The sequence below is a fragment of the Leuciscus leuciscus genome (genome assembly GCF_965113295.1).
Source record: "Leuciscus leuciscus genome assembly, chromosome: 13".
In the NCBI taxonomy this organism is placed as follows: domain Eukaryota; kingdom Metazoa; phylum Chordata; class Actinopteri; order Cypriniformes; family Leuciscidae; genus Leuciscus; species Leuciscus leuciscus.
In genome coordinates, this window is record NC_138737.1 from 27,567,048 (window position 1) to 27,588,070 (window position 21,023).

The window sequence follows — 21,023 nt, forward strand, 5'->3', positions numbered from 1 at the left end:
GGTCCCCCTTCTTAAAAAGAGGGACCACCACCCCGGTCTGCCAGTCCAAAGGCACTGTCCCTGACCGCCATGCGATGCTGCAGATGCGTGTCAGCCAAGACAGCCCCACAACATCCAGAGACTTGAGGTACTCGGGGCGGATCTCATCCACCCCCGGTGCCTTGCCACCCAGAGTTTCTTGACTACCTCGCTGACTTCAGCCCGGGTGATGGACGAGTCCGCCTCCGAGCCCTCAGCCTCTGCTTCCTCAATGGAAGACGTGACGGCGGGATTGAGGAGATCCTCGAAGTATTCCTTCCACCGTCCGATGATATCCCCAGTCGAGGTCAACAGCTGCCCACCTCCACTGTAAACAGCGTTGGTAGGGCACTGCTTCCCCCTTCTGAGGCGCCGGACGGTTTGCCAGAATCTCTTCGAGGCCGACCGATAGTCCTTCTCAATGGCCTCACCTAACTCCTCCCAAGCCCGATTTTTTTGCCTCCACAACCACCCGGGCTGCAGTCCGCTTGGCCTGTCGGTACCCGTCAGCTGCCTCAGGAGTCCCAGAAGCCAGCCAGGCCTGATAGGACTCCTTCTTCAGCTTGACGGCATCCCTTACTACCGGTGTCCACCACCGGGTTCTGGGATTGCCGCCTCGACAGGCACCGGAGACCTTACGGCCACAGGTCCGAGTGGCCGCGTTGACAATGGAGGTGGAGAACATGGTCCACTCGGACTCAATATCTCCAGACTCCCTCGGGAGGTGGTCGAAGCTCTGCCGGAGGTGGAAGTTGAAGATCTCTCTGACAGGGGATTCGGCCAAACGTTTCCAACAGACCCTCACAGTACGTTTGGGTCTGCCGAGTCTGTCCAGCTTCCTCCCCCGCCATCGGATCCAACTCACCACCAGGTGGTGATCTGTTGACAGCTCCGCCCCTCTCTTCACCCGAGTGTCCCAGACATACGGCCGGAGGTCAGATGAAACAACCACAAAGTCAATCATCAACCTCCGGCCTAGGGTGTCCTGGTGCCATGTGCACTGATGGATACCCTTATGCTTGAACATGGTGTTCGTTATGGACAAGCCGTAACTAGCACAGAAGTCCAATAACAGAACACCACTCGGGTTCAGATCAGGGGGGCCGTTCCTCCCAATCACACCCCTCCAGGTGTCACTGTCGCTGCCCACGTGGGCGTTGAAGTCCCCCAGTAGAGTCCCCAGTCGGAGCACTTTCCAGCACCCCTCCCAGAGACCCCAAGAAGGCCGGGTACTCTACACTGCCGTTTGGCCCATAGGTGCACACGACAGTGAGAGACCTATCTCCGACCCGAAGGCGCAGGGAAGCGACCCTCTCGTTCACTGGGGTGAACTCCAACACATCCTCCATTCAATCTAATTTAATTTCCTACCGTTTCGGAGAGAAATGTTGTAGCACGTTGATCTGCCAGTCGTGGGTCTTTCATGCGGAGACTCTCCTCATGTGTTTGCAATTTGAATATAATGATGCATTTAAAAGTTCACAATGCTGCTGCAGATGAAATATAATGTGGACAACATTGAATAAATACATTTTACGTCAGGTTAGATACTGATAATTAATCACTCAAACCCCTTTATGTAAACCTCTCTACATAACCTCCGGACTCGCACATCCACCATGTATGTCGTTTTTTCAACACTTTTTGCTCGTGTTTGTAGTCCTCGAATCCTCGTCCAACGCGCAATGTGTTGTGGGCAATATTAGCCATTAGAGTGTTCAAGGATCTGCACTTCGGATTCTGACCGGAAAAAGTTACTAACCTAACCAGAGTTAGTCGAATCCATCTGTCAGATATTCTGAAGTGTAGTGCGTATTTGTAGTTTAACATTAAAGCTTAAACTTTACTATTAAAGCTAACTTTAAGCATAAGTACATTATGTAAATCTTAGTTAAGTGGGTCAAATAAGCCTTTTATAGTTCAACTAATTTTCATTTACAATTGCTACTAATTGCAACTACAATACATTCTCATTTAATTTTAAATAACATGCAGTTAAGTGTCTTAAAACATTGCATTATTTTTTTACATCTTTACAAAGAACTGAATGTTGTTAGTAACTGTTCAATACATACATTTTTCCCTGGCAGTGTTTTAAGTGTGCTAAAGACTTACACCCTCTGCTGGAGGTAAACCTCACGGGTTGCTACGCGGTCTACAAATCTAAAAACAGCAAAAAGATGCAGCACGAGCTGAAGGTGGTGGCTGGTACCGACACAGTTATCTTGGGCTTCCAGAGCAGCACGCAGGCCGAAGAGTGGAGGAAGGTCTGACCAAGTCTAAACTTAGACTTACATTCTCATTAAATTTAAAGTTGCAATGAAACAGAAGTAGCGACAGATCTTTTCCTCCATATTGTGACGTACACTCACTGGACACTTTATTAGGTACACCGGTTCAACTGCTTGTTAACGCAAATATCTAATCAGCTAATCCCATGGCAGCAACTCAGTGCATTTAGGTATATAGACATGGTCAAGATGATCTGATGAAGTTCAAAACTGAGCATCAGAATAGGGAAGAAAGGTGATTTAAGTGACTTTGAATGTGGCATGGTTGTTTGTGGCAGATGGGCTGGTCTGAGTATTTCAGAAACTGCTGATCTACTGGGATTTTCACAAACAACCATCTCTAGGGTTTACAGAGAATGGTCCGAAAAGATAAAATATCTTTACCAGTAGGTGGCAGTTCTGTGTGTGAAAAGGCCTTGTTGATGCCAGAGGTCAGAGGAGAATGGCCAGACTGGTTCGAGCTGATAGAAAGGCAACAGTAACTCAAATAGCCACTCGTTACAACTGAGGTCTGCAGAAGAGCATCTCTGAACACACAACATGTTGAATCTTGAAGCAGATTGGCTACAGCAGCAGAAGACACACACTGGGTGCCACTCCTGTCAGCTAAGAACAGGAAACCGTGGCTACAATTCGCACAGGCTCACCAAAATTGGACAATAAAAGATTGGAAAATCGTCACCTGGTCTGATGAGTCTCAATTTCTGCTTTAACATTCAGATTGTAGGGTCAGAATTTGGCCTAAACAACATGAAAGCATGGACTAATTCTGCCTTGTATTAATGGTTTAGGCTGGTGGTGTAATGGTGTGGGGGATATTTCCTTGGAAAACTTTGGGCCCCTTTAGTACCAATTTTAAATGCCACAGCCTACCTTAGGATTGTTGCTGACCATGTCCATCCCTTGATAACCACAGTGTACCTATCTCCTAAAAGCTGCTTCCTGCAGGATAACCTGCCATGTCACAAAGCTCAAATCATCTTAAACTAGTTTCTTGAACATGACAATGAGTTCACTCTGTCTCCTCTCCACCAATAAGCTGGCGTGTGGTAGAAGTTCTGGTGCACTATGGCTGCCATCGCATCATCCAGGTGTATGCTGCACATTGGTGGTGGTTGATTAGATTCCCCCCTTCTATGTAAAGTGCTTTGAGTGCAGAGAAAAGCGCTAAATAAATGTAACAAATTATTATTATTCACTATACTTAAATGGCCTCCACAGTCACCAGATCTTAATCCAATAGAGCACCTTTGGTATGTGGTGTAACGGGAGATTGACATCATGCATGTGCAGCCGACAAATCTACTGCAACTGCGTGATGCTGTCATGCCAATATGGACCAAAATCTCAGAGGAATATTTCCAGCACCTTGTTGAATCTATGCCACGAAAAATTAAGGCAGTTCTGAAGGCAAAAGGGGGTCCAACCCGGTACTAGCAAGGTGTACCTAATAAAGTGGCCGGTGAGTGTACATCCAAAGACCAAATGTAGGGGGATGTGGCCGTTGCACTCGAAAGTGAAGGCAGATTAATGTGAGGGTGGGGTTTAAGCAAACGAAGTGATTGCAGACCCTGCATACATCACCAGAGAGATGTCTGTCATTTCATTGGAGTTATGATGTTTTGATTAAACATTACGAGGGTCAAACGTTTTTTTTTTTATTAAACATGCACAGATGATTTTTTCTCAATAAGATCAACAAGATGCATTTTGAAAATACATAGGGTGAGTTTTCATTTTATGCCAACTTTAAACTGTAACTTTAACTAACTTGTTTTCTGTTTGCCTCATTTGTAGATTATAGAAGAAGTGAGCGGCTCCTCTTATTACGAGCCTGAATCCCAAAGCTCCTCATCCATCCTGAGGAGCGAGAGGCTGGACTCTTGCAGGGTAAATCACACATACTCACTGACTCCATGCCAGTTCCTGCTCTCTATGTTAACAACATTATCAATGTGATGGACACAGCAAGAGAGTAACAGCATAACTTCATTTCTCTGAAAGAGATGTTACTGAATTAGCTTGGTGGTTATTCATCTGGAGACCTTTCCCTTACGTCCATTCCAGAGTCTCTTTCATGAATGTTCTGCTGGCTTGAGCCATGAACTAAACTGATTAGCAAAGTCTTGTGTTCCATCTTAAGCCAATTTGTAGATAAAGGACTGACTTACCTGTGTTGGAGAATATGTTGTACTTGCTTATGTCAATTAGCGAGTTCTTACAATCTCTCTTTCTCGCTGTAGTCAAGTACTGTCCTCCATACAGACTCGGATGAAGAGAAAATCTCAAGTCTTCCGTCTGCAATTAGCAGTGTGGAGATTAAAGACAAAGACAGAGGTGAGCAGAAACACTTGCGTTTGGACACACACAGGAGTTAGTTGGATGATGAAAAGGGGGTGTTTCGTACCATAATTGAACCAAGTTTTTAGAGGGGAAGGGTTTAAAAATAAGAGAGCTTCTCTGCATCCGAAATCACACACTTCCCTAATATATTGTAGGTGAAAAACAGTACGTGAGATGAGAAATATGTTTGAATTCACAGTATTCATAAAAACAGTAGGCGAAAAGTACCCGGATGACCTACTACTTCTGGCAAGATTCTGATGTGTGCATCCAATGGACACTTTAATATCCCATGAAGCTACGGGAATTAGATTTGTGAACGGCAGTGCCAAATGACAATGACAACATGACAGATGTAGTAAGTCCGGATTGTATTCATGCTACAAACTATCCACCTTTTTCCTATGCCCTTTTTCCTTTTTCCTATGCAAATTATGGGAGTAACTTCTGTTAAACTGTAAGCAATCAGTGAAAGGCTCGCTCTTTGAACGCAATAATACGCTTTTTTGTTTGAAACTGGGAAGAATGAAGTGTCATTTTTGTACTCACCCTTCAACCATCACAAATTAAAAGGAAAATTGAAAGTGTAAAATAATTAACAAATTACTACAACAGACCATGAATATCCCTAAAAGCTTGATTCTTTCTGCAGCAATATTAGAGACGGGTTAAATATAATTAATATTTGTCTATATTATGTAACATACGTTGCCTTTAATCAAAAATGTTCATTAACTTTAGCATTGAGTGATAATATTTCAAAGTGCTTTCTGTCATTTTGACAGATAAAAAATATTCTATTTTCCTGCTTTAGAAGCGTTCCAGTACTCACTGCTAATAGGGATTAGAAGTGAAAAGGGGTGACAATTATATTTTAAATCATTCATGTGAAAACAAACTTGGAAAGAGACGTGAGGATTTGGGGAGAAAACGAGAGATTGTTAGTGCATTCAAGTAAATCATTTGTACATGGGATATTTCGTACAGTAAACCAGGAGAGCAGACCACAAATGCGCAGTATATGTTGTCTTTTTTCAGCGGAATGCAAATAAAAAAAAAGAAAAGAATCATGAGGAAAAGAATGCAACAGACTGAAAAGAGCTCTTGCCACAGATATTCTTGTGATACCATATCACATTAAAATTCCAAGCGTTACGTTCTTCTGACGTCTGAAAATAAAACATGAAGGATAATTGACAGCTCATTCAGTCAAACTGGCTGATAAGGATTGTAGCATAACCTTATTATTTGAAATTATTTGTTTCAGTCTTTTTGAGTGAAAGTTCCCCGAACCAAAAGTTCCTCCCATAATTCAAATCGCAGTAGGCTTGTCAGGAAAAAGTTATTACATTTTGATTGCCCATTCATTCAACAACAGTTTCATTCGGATTTACTTTGCATTGCGGAAGAAAATATCTTTGCTACTTCCGTTACATCACGACTTTATGCATGCCAGCCTACCAAGGTTGTGATGTGTTATTACATTTTGATGGAAAATTTAATAAAGTGCACTGATGAATCATTCACCATAAAATCAAGATCAAATTTTAAGTCAAGTCAAGCCACCTTTATTAATATAGCTCTTTTTACAATACAGATTGTTGTAAAGCTTTACAATGATAACAGGAAATTAATGCAACAAAGATTGTTTTGGTTGTACAGCAGCTCTAGAAGAAATTCATTATCCAGTTTAAGTACCGGTAAGTTCAGCGTTGATTCATTTCTATTGTAATAATCATTAGTTATTAATTTAGGGGCCGTTTACACAACATCGTTTTCAATTGAAAACCGAAAACCTTAAATGCGTTATGGCCGTTCACTTACACGACAACGGCGTTTTGGTGGCCTGAGAACGCAAACGAAACCGTTATCATGTAAAAATTGTATCGTGTAAGAATGTAAATTGGGTCGGGTTTGATTTCATTGTTTAATGTCTGCATTTCCCACAGTTCTTTGTTGTCATTCCGTAACCTAATGCTGTTTCTAATTAAAGAAGCCTACCAATAACATATGCTTTATACCCATTACGTGCAGAAGGTCTGCATACGTTGCATCTGAGCTAGCCCTTCTATTAGCACAACTGTGCCATTGTTCACTCGTTTTGGTGTTATTCATTAGGGGCTAAATTCACTGCATGCCGTACAGGACACAGGCTGGGTGTTTTCCACACTGTGTCATTGTCTGTGGATGGATTCCTGTGAGATTGTATTGTCACCTTTGACATTGGGGTGACAACCACAGCAATGAACTCAGCAGTGTTTTAAATATTTGGGTGAACTTTCTGATAGTGGCTCAGCATTTATGTAAGCAGAGCATGTATTTGTTTATGAAGGAAACAGGAAAAGCTATTTATTTTATAAAAGAAATGAGCTAATTCGATTTTGGGGAAGATCAAAAGTTTTGTTGAAACTTAGAAGTGGCTACGACTCACCACTCGCTGAGTAATGTTTTAATGTTTTGTTATTGGAAACGTGCGCTCACTGATTAGAGACGTGTAGATGTCTACTCACGTGTCTCCACAAACAACTTGAAAGGGAAACTTTCATACAAGTTTATTTGTTTATTTGTGTTTGTACAAGCAAACTTTGATTATAGACTCAGACGTTTATTTTATGCCATAGTGTGTAATTTCTGCACCCCTAGCAAACAGAATGACAAAAAAATTAAAATTTGAATTGTTTTCAAGCATGTTCTTCTGATCACTCCCCCCATCTGCAATTGGTGGGAAACAGACAGAACCACCCCAAACATACATTACTGGTTGAGCCAATGTGTTGTGCTAGTCAGGAGGCTTAAACAATTCTTATTGATTCAAAGTTTCGATTCCAATAAGGTAAAAAAATAAAATAACACGCAATAAGTGGGCGGGCAATATGCTAATGTTTCATTTACATTTATTCATTTAGCTGACGCTTTTTATCCAAAGCGACTTACAATTGCTATATATGTCAGAGGTTGCACGCCTCTGGAGCAACTAGGGGTTAAGTGTCTTGCTCAGGGACACATTGGTGTCTCACAGTGGATTAGAACCCGGGTCTCTCACACCAAAGGCATGTGTCTTATCCATTGCGCCGCCACCACCACATCTTGACATCACAACGAAACTGCTTATGACTCGTTTGAAAACTGATTCATTTCATTGACTCAGTGTCGACTCTTACTTTTGAAAGACAATAACTTTATATTCAGTGCACTTTCAGATTTAAAACTTTGCAGTATGTTTTCATTCACTTAGAACTAGGTTACACACTACATGAAAGGTCATTTTCAAAAATCCATAATAGGGGCACTTTAAAATAATTATACTTTTCATAAGTATCTCAATCAAAAGATCAAGTATATCATAAGAACATCATACATTAAGGCCAAATACATTAAGACTTTTCTGTGTACTTGTTTGTTACATAAAAAGTAGACTGAATGTATGCTATCATATTTCTTAAGTTTAAAAGAAGTATACAAATATCACACACTAATAACCCTCTTTTTTGTAAGAGAGTGGCTTACTAATAGTTGTCTCTGCTTTTCAGCTGAAATAGTTTTTAAACATTGGTCAAATTAAACACGCCAACTTTAAGAACTTCAGGCAACCAAGGTCACAATTTGAAATGTAATGAGCTACACACAAATATACCATGAACACAAATTATTATCAGGCACTGATAATGTGTATTAACTCTTTGTCCACTGTCCTCAGCGGCCTTCCTGAACGTGCTGATGAACTGTCAGTGGCAGAGTCTCTGGTGTCGGGTGGAGGACGGGGTTCTGAAGATGTATCGAGATGAGGAGTCAGAAGAGACCCCTCAGTACACGGTTCAGCTCAGAGGGAGTGAGGTCCGTCCCGGCCCGGATACAGCACATGCTTACCGCATTACTATCACACAGCACGGAGACCAGGTGGCTGTACTAGAGGTACAAAAATGATTCAATATTCGCTTGTATAATTTTTTTTAAATATGACTATTTAGTCATTTATTTAATTGATTTTTATTCCAGTTTTTGTTTTAGTCTTTATAGTAGATATGGTAACACTTTATTTTACAGTTACCTTATTACACTTGTTAAATGTAGTTAGTGTAGTAATAACTATAAATTATGCATAATTACATACCACTAACCCTAAACCAAACCAATCCCCAATCCTAACCCTATAGTAAGTACATGTAGTTAATTATTATTACACAGTACTTAAATGCATAATTACACTGTAACATAGACACCTTAAAATAAAGTGTAAACGTAGATATTTCGTGCATGGTACCATGGTAATGCCATGTTTTTTTTACACATGCCATGGTTTTAAACAATACCAAAAAGTACCATAGTGCTTTTATTGTGGTTGTTTTGCGCATGTACCTTGGTATATATAAAATGACCACAGTGTCACCATCTGATACCATCGCTGTATCATAGAACTGCAACAGTAGGCCTACTTATAAAGGGCAGGGATATTTGAGCAAAGTAAATAGGGGGCCCTATCATACACCCGGCACAATGCAACACCAGGCACGAGTGTTTTTTGCTAGTTTCAGCCCGACGCAGTTATCATTTTCACATCCTGCGCCATGTTGTTTAAATAGCAAATGCATTTGCGCCCATTTGTGCGCCCATGGGCTGCTGGGCTGAAAATGAGGTGTGTTCGGGCGCATTGTTGGCGCGTTGCTATTTTGAGGCAACTGAAATAGACAGAAAAATAAAAAAAATAAAAAATTTAAAGAGCGCATTAGTAATGTGCGCCTATAGGCGGGTCCACAACACAAGTACACTTTGTGGTCTGCTTGCATGCTTTAACCTCACGCACGAGCAGATCTGTTTCCTCACTAGAGAAGCGTACAGTTTTTCCGCTTGCAAATTTTTAACTGTTATCACTGTGTTATGAATTACTGTAGATGTTATTCTACGTGTATGAATGTGCAGGCAAATTGTGCAGATGATAAAGAGCAGTGGGTTCAGCTCCTGCAGGATGGGAGTTCCACTGTTGCTGGTTCTCCATATCAACACACCAGCCACGAGTCACTGAGGTACACACACTCACATGCTGTCTGTCTGCTGCCAGCATTCCATATGAACCAAGCATGAATCACTGAGCTACACACAAACACACACACACTCACAAAAGTATTCACATTCTTTCCGCATCCTCTTTCCATTCTTCTGTTTCCTCTGTTCCTCAGTGGTCTGAAAAGCCGCAAGTTCCCCACCTCAAACATGTACATGGACGACCCCTTTCAGCAGCTGTGTGGTGGAATCCACTCTCAGCCCATCTATTCAAACTCATCCATACTGGAGCACATGGTACGGTCCAGCAGGGGGTGTTAAAAAGACCGTTAAAGAATGAAGTGCATGTGACCTATGTAACCAGACAGAGTAAAAAAATTATAATAATTCTCTGATTTGAGCAAGCTCGTCAGTTTTGTTTGCAGTTTAGTGAAGTTACATATCACTAATTATGCAATGTGTTTAGGCATTTTTTTTAAATCAACAAAATAAAATTGGTTGTACATTACCATTCAGAGGTTTGATGTCAGAAAGTTGCTTTAAAAAAAAAAAAAAATGAGCAAGAATGCTTTCAATTGATAAAAAGTAACGTTAAATACATTTATAGTGTTACAAAAGAGTACTAATGTTATTCTTTTGAACTTTCTTTTCATCAAATATGTTTTAAAAATGGATCATGGTTTCCACAAAATACTATAAAGCTAATGTTTTGAACATCGATAATAATAAGAAATGTTTCTTGAGCACCAAATCAGCATATTAGAAGGATTAGAATTAGAAGGATTTTTGAAGGATTTCTTAAACACTGGAGTAATGGCTGCTGAAAATACAGCTTTGCCATCACAGGAATAAATTAATTCTTAAAATATTTTAAAACGGAAAATAGTTATTTTAATTTGTAATTATACTCCACAATATTTTTGTTGTTATTGTATATTGATTAAATAAATGTTGCCTTGGTAAGCATAAGAGACTTAAAAAATGAGTATTGATCCCAAACTTGTGAATGATACTATACGTGTTAACGCACAATTGGTACCGTGTTATTAAAAAAAAATATTACCGATTTTTTATTCTTTATCAGCATCAGTCAATATTGGATATATATCAGCTGATACTCGTTATTCAATTGTGATGATCATTTTCTCAATGTTTTTACATTAAGATTACATTTACTGTCATGTAACAATCATTTAAAGTTATTATTTGAAAACGAATAACATAATTTAATAACACTGTTAAATGTAATGTTAAGAAAATTTCTAAATGAAAATCCATTTTTCCTACTGTTATTTATAATCTTGTGAAGCATTAAATTCACTTGTAGTTTCGTTTTTACTTTTGTATTGTTAATATTATTTATTTCAACAAAAAATTGTATAGAATTTTAATATCTGCCATTTATCAGCCCAATACCATGTGTGTGTGGGGTTGAAAAATAAGAGAGCTTGGTGACATCAGCCATAAAAAGGAAAATGATTTCAGAGCAAGTTATCACATTTTGATTAAAGATTACAATGACAAACATTATAATAGCATGCATTATTGCGTAATTGTTCACAATGTGCACTACGATAGTAATTAGGGTATATTTTGATTTGATGTTGCCTTTTTTTTTAATTCATGGACAGTCGTTGCTTGTTCACTGCTACTCTGACAAACTAACTTATACATCTGTTCCATCCATTTGTCAGTTTCAGAAACCCTACACTAGTGGAAATGGAGAATTGGTGTCATCCAAGGATTCTGCCAACTACAGCAATAATGAAATCTTCAGCAACCACAGTGAGTCAGTCATATTACTCCAGTCCTTAATCCTGAGTTGCAATTTTTAAGAAAGGAAACGCATTAAGATTAAAATATACTGTACATTTATAGTTCTCATTCATTTTATCCCATTTTCTACTGGTCCCACTCATTCTGTCACCAAATTGTTGTAAAAGTCATTTTAAAAACTGCTTTTACATTCATGGGAATTTTTTTTCACTCTAACCTCATTGCTTTAAGCAGATCAGCATCGTCACATATAATCAGTCTTTCCAGGTCATTTTTCTCTCGTAAAAATCTTTAAGAATACTTGAATGCATTTGGTCAATATGAGAGATGCAAATGGATTGGAAGTTAAATGTAGATCATAACTTCCAATCCATTTGCGATACAGGCGGTGGTCTAGGGCCCGTAAGATGGTCTGTAAACGGGCCCTAGACGACCGCCTGTATCGCCTATAGGACAGGCCCACTTGTGCACAAAACATATGATTAAGACGTGTATACAGCTCTCCTGTCCTAACCCATCACTCCCTCGTCAACGGCAAATACTTGACAATTCAGAAGCATCTGCTTTTAGTTTGATTTGAACAGTACTAAATTATTTTATGGTGGCTGAAAGCTCAAAGCTCAACTTTCCATGCTCATGGTTTATGGATATGCATAACATCCCAGAGCATAATTTTGTGCTTTCCACATGTTTTATTTGCTTAATAAGGCCAGTGTGACCTGTATAAATCACTTTAACATTACATTCTTAAGGAATGTTTACATGTTCGGATCTTTTCTTGTGCAAATGGGCATTAAGTGGTGTTTCTATTGACTTTGATCAGACTTCTTTGACTTTTATTAGATCGTGATTATGGACCGATTTACAGTGCTGTTTTTCTCAACCATGATACTTATTTCCAGGATTCTTTGAGTAGAAAGTTCAAATGAACAGCATTTATTTGAAATAGAAATCTTTTGTAACATTATAAATCAATTGAATGCATCTTTGTTACAAGAAAGTATTCAATTAAAAAATAAAATAAAAACACTTTTACTTGCACTTAAAGTTTTGAATGGTAGTGTTGGAGCTGTGTTTAGAATACGTCAGTGTGTGAGCATGTGTTTTATAGTGTGTACTATAGGGCATGTGAGGTGAGGTTTAGACTCTGTGTTTCTGGACTGTCTCAGCAGAGGAAGGCAACACTCTTGTGCTCTCATTTTGGTAGGGATCAGTGGTTTTTCTCCCTTGTGGTTTTGGTCACAGTGCCGGGTTGTAGCATTGTGGCATGTGCGTGCACACACATCCTTTAAGATTCTTCAGTCAAAACCATGAGAATATCATGTTTTCTTTTTGAACCCAACTTTCCATGATATGCTGTACTCAGGGAGTATAAGACAAGGTAAAAAGTAGAAAAGTGAATGAACATCTACAAGACGATGAATACAAAATGATACAGTACCTTTTAGAAAATAAACTCTTAAAATGCTTCTCATACTCAAATGGTTTGCCTACTAACACTGCTCAGCAGTTGACATGTTTCAGAAGAAAATTCAATAAAATATTTTTTATGAAGGTTATAAAGTCTAAATTTCCACCACATCTCAAATGATGTATAGTGTTTTCAATTCTGTGGTGGAATCGCACAAAATAACAGCTTAATTAGAAATTACACACAATATAAATATTCTGCTCACAATTATATTGATGTATGGAAATGTAAAAAAAAAAACATATGATGGCAGAGCTTTCAGCTTATAGATCCCCCTATCCTAGAGAGAGTGAATTGCTACTGTGGATTTCTGTCTAGATATGTAATAACATTTTGCAAAAGAAAACCTTAAAAAGGTTAATTATAGATAAGGTAAGACAGAAACACACCTGTTCACTGGTCATTTTCCTCAGCTGTAGGCAAAGGCAAATTTCAAATCAGTGCTTCTCCCGGGAGACTAGCGCTAAATTAATCCCCTATCTTAGCGCCATCTACTGTTTTAGAAGAGGAAGTTGATCAACTGCATTTGTGAGAAAATCTGCCTGGACACATTTGTGAGAAAATCGAGCCGAGAGATCTCATAAAAAGCCAAGTGTCTCACGATCATAACAGACAGATATGCATTTGTATGCACTAGATTTGGTATTTGTTCAAAGGTTACATGCAATTTGTAGGATGCTTTGTATTTATTTGTGAAATATGATCTAGGCTAATTTATTTCTATTTGCAAAACACAATGCATATGTTACTCCACTGCATTTTCGCTCAAATTGACCTTTGTACTTGCACATTGCTTTCTGTTTTTTTACAAGTCGAGTTTTCCTTTGCAAAGCAGATCGAGTTTGTTTGCAAAATGCTTGATTTGTTTGTTTAATTATGGCACAATATTAACTCCATACTTTTCGTTCAGTCACTACGAGTTACATCAGTGAATGACGAATTGAGGGTTTCGCTTAAAAGCCTATCACCTTTGAGTTCTACAAAACGAGCACTGCTCTGTCCAGTACGTGCCCTCCGTGCCTACGTAGACAGAATGCAGTGTTTCAGGACCTCAGACCAGCTCTTTGTCTGTTTTGGTGGGAAGCTGAAGGGAAAGGCTCTCTCCAAGCAAAGGTTGTCTCACTGGATAGTGGACGCCATTGTCTTGGCTTACCAGACGCAGGGTTGACCATGCCCCCTAGGGCTAAAGGCACACTCCACCCGGAGTGTGGCTTCCTCCTGGGCTTTAGTGCATGGCGCCTCATTAACAGACATCTGTAGAGCTGCAGGCTGGGCAACACCCAACACTTTCATGAGATTCTATAATCTCTGGGTAGAGTCAGTGTCCTCTCATGTACTTGCTTCCACTAACCAGTAAGTAGGACCCGCTCGGTGTCATCGCTTGTTGCGCCATTCCACTCCACGGACTGGATACGTGCGCTATTTCACTTAGATGAGTTATCCTTAGACCCTGAGTTCCTCCTGCACTGTTGATGCCGTCACCAGAGTGCATGCCCAGTTGGTCAGCCCTCGTGATTGGCTAGGTGCTCCATGTGCATGGTTCCCCGCTTGGGCAACCCCCACATGTGTATTTCCATGGTAAGTCTCCTCCGAGCACGTGTTTTCCCTCGGCAAAACCCCTCTTGCCATCTCGAGGTTGAAACATTTCACCCTGCGGGCTGGATACCTCTGAGTTTTCCATATGCATCCTGCACTCGGGTCATATGTGTATTCTAAGTCCTCCCTACGGGTAGGCACTGTGTTACATATTCTGGAGGAATTTTGTCCTCCTTACACGACAGGCCGCTGCACTGGGACAGGGGGCTGTTAATATTGTGCGAGTGCTTTTCTGTACACAGGAGGTCTCTGAGGCTAGGGGCTGCTTATCGTGTGAAAGATGCATGAAAGTAGTGCCATGCGGGACCTGTGCCGACATGAGGACACTAGCTGCATTCTCCGCGCTTGGCTCGCAGCTCTACCACGGGGTGGGGAGCATAACAAGCCAGACTTATGAAGATGAGCTGTTTTCTTTCTTTACTGCCGCTCGGCGTCGTGGGCGACGGGGAAAGCATGATACTGGCAGGCCATACCATGTACAGACCATGGCTCAGCACTGCTCTGAGGCAGGGCAAGCAACGCAGTATTGTCCTTTTGAAGGTTTCTTGTCGTTTCTTTTGTTCAGACGGACTCATGCAGCGCTGCTCCGGAAGGTCATTGGCCAGGCAGAAGTGCCTGTCATACTCGCCGTAACGCTACACGGGAGCGACAGTCCTTTTTAGGCTCCGACCCTGAGTGTGAGCGTACATCTACAACGAGCTGGCTTGTAGCGTAAGGAAAAGATTCTGAGGCAATGGCCCCCCTCTATTTTGCGCGCTTGAACGCCATTGGCTGGCGAAAGGCTTCAGTAGATTCGAAGGAGGGAGGGATAACCCCATAGTGCCACCTAACGGTGACAGTGTCGAGAGACCGGCTTGAAAGGGAACTGCAGTGAACCAAAGACAGTCTCAACAACGCGGTTTGAAATTGCTGGTGTTTCTGACATCACAAACTACCTTGTAACCAATCACATCACCGTGTGATCGTCAACGAGTGGATCTCTGAGCTGGTGTGAGTGAGTGGAGACGGGGCTAAATATGTAATTTTGGTGATCAAAGGTGAGTTTTAAAGGTGCAGTAGGACATCTGGGAAAATGCTAACTTTAGCCTGATAGCACTAAAAGCGTAAGTCCCACCCTCCCTGCAAATCACCGTCCAAAGCCATGCCTCCTGAAAGCATTAACGTGCATAGCCCAGAAGACAGGAGACAATGTTACTGCAATAAATCATGTGTCATTCACCGGTGAGAAAACTTTATAGTCCAGTTAGTAACAGTACTACAATACCAAACATAAACAAATTCTTAAAAACGGAATTAGATGCAGCAAGTTTTCGGTTTGTTTAGCTTACATAACTTGTCTGTGTGTAATAATATTTCTTGTATGCCAGGGGTTCCACGATGAGAGTTTGGTTGTTGTTGCTGCTTACCTGCCATTCCCGCTCTGTCTGCACAGCGAATGCGAACGCGCTGATGACTAATTATGTCTGCTTGAACAGCCTGCGCAGTGGTATGCAAATACACATTGACCGACAGGGAACACATGCTATAGGACCGTTCGGACCGAATGCAACGATTGAACAAACATTCAATGGTCCTACGCCTTCCACAGACGACATATATTTATAAAAAATACTTTTAGACTGCTTAACATAGTGATTGCTATCAGGATATGAGGAGACTTTCAACCAGCATAACAAAAAAAAAATTCTGCAAAGAATCACCTACGGCACCTTTAAGGGATACATTTTACAGTCCGGGACTAATTTATTATACAAAAAATTACATTCATCATCATTACATACACTACAATTTAAAAGTTTGGGGTCAGTGAGATTTTTTTCTTTTAAATAATTAACACTTTCATTCAGCAAGAATGCATTAAATTGATAAAAAATGTACTGTAAAGACATTTAAAATGTTACAAAATATTTCTATTTCAAGTAAATACTGTTATTTTGAACGTTCTATTTATCATTTAGAAAAATGTATCAAGACTTCCACAAATATATTAATCAGCACAACTATTTTTAACATGTTTCTACAAGAAGTGTTTCTTGAGCAGCAAATCAGCTGAAGGATCATGTGACACTGAAGACTGGAGTAATGGATGTTGGAAATGTAGCTTTATCATCACAGAAATAAATTACATTTTAAAATATATTAAAATAGAAAATAGTTATTTTAAATTGTAATAATGTTTCACAGTATTTCTGTTTTTACTGCATTTTGTAATCATATAATTGCAGGGTTGCTGAGCATAAGAGACTTGTACAAAAAAAACAATACAAAAGCTTACCAATAAGCTGATAAGTGTGTTTGTTTTAGGTACAAAAGTGTTTGAGATTGAGAGGGGTGTGCAGAAGCTGGACCTGACAGGAAAGAGTCGTGTGCCGTTACGAACAGGGTCAGAGATCAACCTCGTGAGCTTGGGGACGAAGCCAGCTAAACGGAATTCCTTCAGGCGGTCCCTTGCTTTCTGCACTGAACGAGCACAGGTAACAACTGTCCATTACAATAAAAGCACTGTAGCAGTACCATGGTACAGTGATGATATCAGATTATAATACCATGGAACTTTGATATTATATCACGGTACTGGATGATTACCATATTCATGCATCATGGTATTTGATACTCCAAGACATTTTAAGTAAATCTATGGTGTTACCATGGTGTTACAAGAATTACAGTAAAAAAACTGTACCACAGAAATCCACGTTTTTTTTTTTTTTTTTTTTTTACTTATACCATGAGATACTATTATAGTTATTATTATTATTATTATTATTATCATTATTATTATTTTGAATTAGTTTTCATTTTTAAATTTTCCATTTTGATTTTACTTAATGTCATTTTGTTTTGTTTTTGTCATTTTTGACATTTCTATGTAGATTTTATTCATTTTTATTTTGGTTTTACTTTGTTATTTTTGTACATCAAGTTAAACTAGATGAAAATGAGAAATATTTCCATTAACTTTTATTTTATTTCAAGTAACAATAAAAAGGTTTTTGTTTTAGTTAACTAAATCCTTGTATAATGGCATTGGCATCTGACGACATCACTGTATCGAGGGTGCTGCCACAGTACCCTTTTGCACCATAGTAATGTCAGGAAAAACACAGTAATATTAGTACATGCCCAGAAAACATGATAATACCATAGTATTATTTGTAAGGTCTGATAGGAGCCTTTTAAAGTGGCATTGGGTCTGGCTAGATGACTGAACTGCTGAAGTTGAAGTGCTACACTGCCACCTGTTTTTTGGATTGTGTAACTGCAACACTTTGCAATAAATTAATTTTGAATTTGTAAGATCAAATACATGAGACAAAAATGACGACGGTTGATTTTGGGCCATTTTCAGGTGTTTTTTGATGTAATTTTTTTTGTGGCTTGTCTTGTTTGGTGCTCTGTTTGTCAGTTGTCGCTGCTGTTGTGAGTTCACTAATTACAGTGGGTTGGATTGGGAGCCACTTCCTCCCAGAGGAGCAGAGAATAACGCACAGATAAGAGCTGTTTTAACCGACCATTACACCCTACTTTATCAAACAATGATGAGTGGTTCCTCAGTGGAGGAGTCTGCTGACTTTTAAATGTTTTTAGAAGCAGCTGTGACTCTTGTTTGAGTCATTTAGGATATTTGACCATTTCACCCTATAAAAGGAAATGTCTTGAACACTTTCCTCTGTTTTTCTATTTCTCTCAAAGGGGGGCTTTCTGACCCCACTCTTGAGGAGAACTGCCTCAGCAAAAAGCACCCTAAAGAAAGCTCCGTCTGCCCTGTTTATCGAGCATGGCAAGGTCTTCCACAGGAGGAAGGTACGATTCAGCATGAGCACACTGCACAGCCTCCCTCATGGATTTGTTGATTGTATTGGATTTCCCGATGACTGAGTAGATGAACTGACAACAAACACCAGCTTCTCACTTGAAAGACTTTTGACCTTCATTATATGGACAAAAACATTCTGCTAAATGTCTTTTGTGTTCCACAGAAGAGACATACATTACATGATTAAGACCAACACATAATTCTCCTCAGAAAAGGAGGTTATTATTATCTAAAAAAAAAAATTGTTAATTGAAGTAAAGCTGAAATAAAATAAAATGTAAATATTAGATGAATTTAAACTAAATTGTTACCGTGGCAAGAAAAATTACAAATTGGAAATAAAAATAAATAAAACTGAAATAAAAATAAATGAAACCTAAACAGTAATATTTAAAAATGTCTGTTAAATCGATTAATCGCATCGAACATATATATACTGTATGTGTGTGTGTGTGTGTGTGTGTGTGTGTGTGTGTGTGTGTGTACTATATGTATGTGTATAATATATATATATATATATATATATATATATATATATATATATATATATATATATATATATATATATATATATATATATATATATATATAATATACACGCGCACACACACAAACACAAATATTTTATATTTACAAACTTTATTAATTTAATCCATTTGACATCACAAAAAAACAAAAAACCTAAGAACACTGACAACACAACAAAATTACAAAAAATGTAACTAAAATTAATATTACTGAAAAAAATAAATAAAAGCTAATTCAAAATATTTATAAAAACTATTCTAGTATATACATAATAGTAAAATAACACTGCTATGACCCTTTACTCTTTTTGTTTTTGTTTGTAGGAGTGGGAAACCAAAGCTTCAGGTTGACATCAAGAGAAGACTCTCCAACATTCCCCTCATATTGTCAGTATATTATTGCACTGAAAATAATATTCTTTCCAAGCATGTGGATCATGCAGCGGTTTGGATTTTTAAAGTTCTTTGTTATTTTTGGGGGGTCCTTGGTACTGTTAGGAAAATAACCAAAATCAAACAAAGTCTTTAGCGCCAGATTCTGTTCATATACAAACTTCCATCTTCACACTCAGAGGGCTACATCATAGGGAGCAACTACAAAATATTTTTACATTTCTAATAAATGTTTGTTGAGATGATGCTGATTTTCTTTAGACATGTAAGATAACTTTGACACCAACATTTCAGGTAGTTATTGAAAACTATGTGTATAGAATGGCACATTTAAATAAAGTGGAATTTTACGTTTATCATCATAGCACAATATTTACCCTTATGTAAATCACCTTGCACTTGAACTCAACCTAAACTGTGTTTGCGGTTTTCAGGAAGGCATTGTCGTGGTCGAAATCAGGAATCGTCAGTGTGAAGATCAGACACAATATGATTATAGCTAAATGATTATTGATTATTGAAGAGTAATTACCTCTTTATTTTTATTTTTGTGGTAATTTATCGACATTTGTACAGTTTATATCAGTGCACATGCAGTGTATTATGTGTTGAGCTTTTTTAATAATGTACCATAACCACGCTTTTTATCCATGTTTTTATGAAGCATTGATTTGTCATTACAGCTGAAGAGATTTTGCTGGTATTGATCCCACTTTAGGGAAGGTTTTTCTGTATAGTTTGATAACTTGTTTATGATAGAACGGCCTAATGTTGTACAAATGATAACTGTGGAGAACAAAAACACCACTAATGAGCATAGTATTTGTACAATAAATAAAGCAATGCTGGATAAAGCATAATTTCTTCACTTATCCTTGTCTATGAATCTTCTTTTTTGTCTGCTTGTTTTCTCGAGATACAGTAGATTAAATTTGATGTAAAATGGTATGATATTGTATTATGTATGGTTGCCATAATTTGGCAAAAAAAAGCGACACTTGTGCGTTCAAGGTTAATGTAACAGTGAGGACCTTTTTTTATGTGAAAGAAATAATCCAAATTAAATCCAAGTTAAAAACAGGGGACCATTTAATTAAACAAAAAATGTGAAATTATTTTCTAGAGATGGTCTTAACATATTAAATGCAACCATAGTTAAACTTTTATTTGACACATCTTTATATCTTTTGTTTTTGAAATAATGGTTGCTGTATGTACTGACAAGCCTTAATGTAAACTATAATATAATCTAATTTCTTATACATTCATACTTTTAATTTCTTTATTTTTTCTTTAATTACTTTACATTTAAATGTAATATTGAATAACACATCACAGTTAAATTCATATTCAAGTGGGCTACTTAACTCACAGCTTTAGTATGTTAGTAAACATGTCAAAATAATTGTACTTATATAATGCATGAAAAAATTATTACAAAGTGCACATTTTAAAAGTGTACATAAGGGTATTGAGAAACATAGTCATGAAAGTTTACTCTTTTAAATTACTTTCTTTCAGTAATATTATTTTATCTGCAAGTAGTTTTAAATAATATATTTTTACATTTGTATTTGCCTACAAGTGCACATTCAAAATATTTATTATTTATTTGTGATTCTTTTTTAAAACCCTTGTGGAATTTGAATTAAGGCAGGAGTCAGTCTATGGTCAGGACACAGTGTTTGTTGACCCCTGGATTAGGCTTTTCAAATATCAGTGGTGTTTATACAATTTTCTGCAATGGACTTTTTGATTATATCTAATATGGAGATAAATACAACAACATAAAT

General features: G+C 38.4%; 1 protein-coding gene across 5 annotated transcripts in view; it reads left to right on the forward strand.

Moving 5' to 3' along the window:
- LOC309512256 (actin filament-associated protein 1-like 2) overlaps positions 1–20,102 on the forward strand; it is a 63,179-nt gene extending 43,077 nt beyond the window's left edge. For 4 of the 5 annotated variants that reach the window (XM_082187750.1, XM_082187746.1, XM_082187748.1 and 1 more), the window contains 10 exons: positions 2,109–2,285; positions 4,107–4,199; positions 4,553–4,646; positions 8,350–8,564; positions 9,570–9,673; positions 9,827–9,947; positions 11,345–11,435; positions 16,798–16,967; positions 18,187–18,297; positions 19,162–20,102. In XM_082187750.1, the coding sequence (XP_082043876.1) occupies positions 2,109–2,285; positions 4,107–4,199; positions 4,553–4,646; positions 8,350–8,564; positions 9,570–9,673; positions 9,827–9,947; positions 11,345–11,435; positions 16,798–16,967; positions 18,187–18,297; positions 19,162–19,188 (1,203 nt within the window). In that variant the 3' untranslated portion in view covers positions 19,189–20,102. The remainder of the gene's footprint in view (positions 1–2,108; positions 2,286–4,106; positions 4,200–4,552; positions 4,647–8,349; positions 8,565–9,569; positions 9,674–9,826; positions 9,948–11,344; positions 11,436–16,797; positions 16,968–18,186; positions 18,298–19,161) is intronic. The other variant, XM_082187747.1, reaches the window with a different exon arrangement.
- The last annotated feature ends 921 nt before the right edge of the window (positions 20,103–21,023 follow it).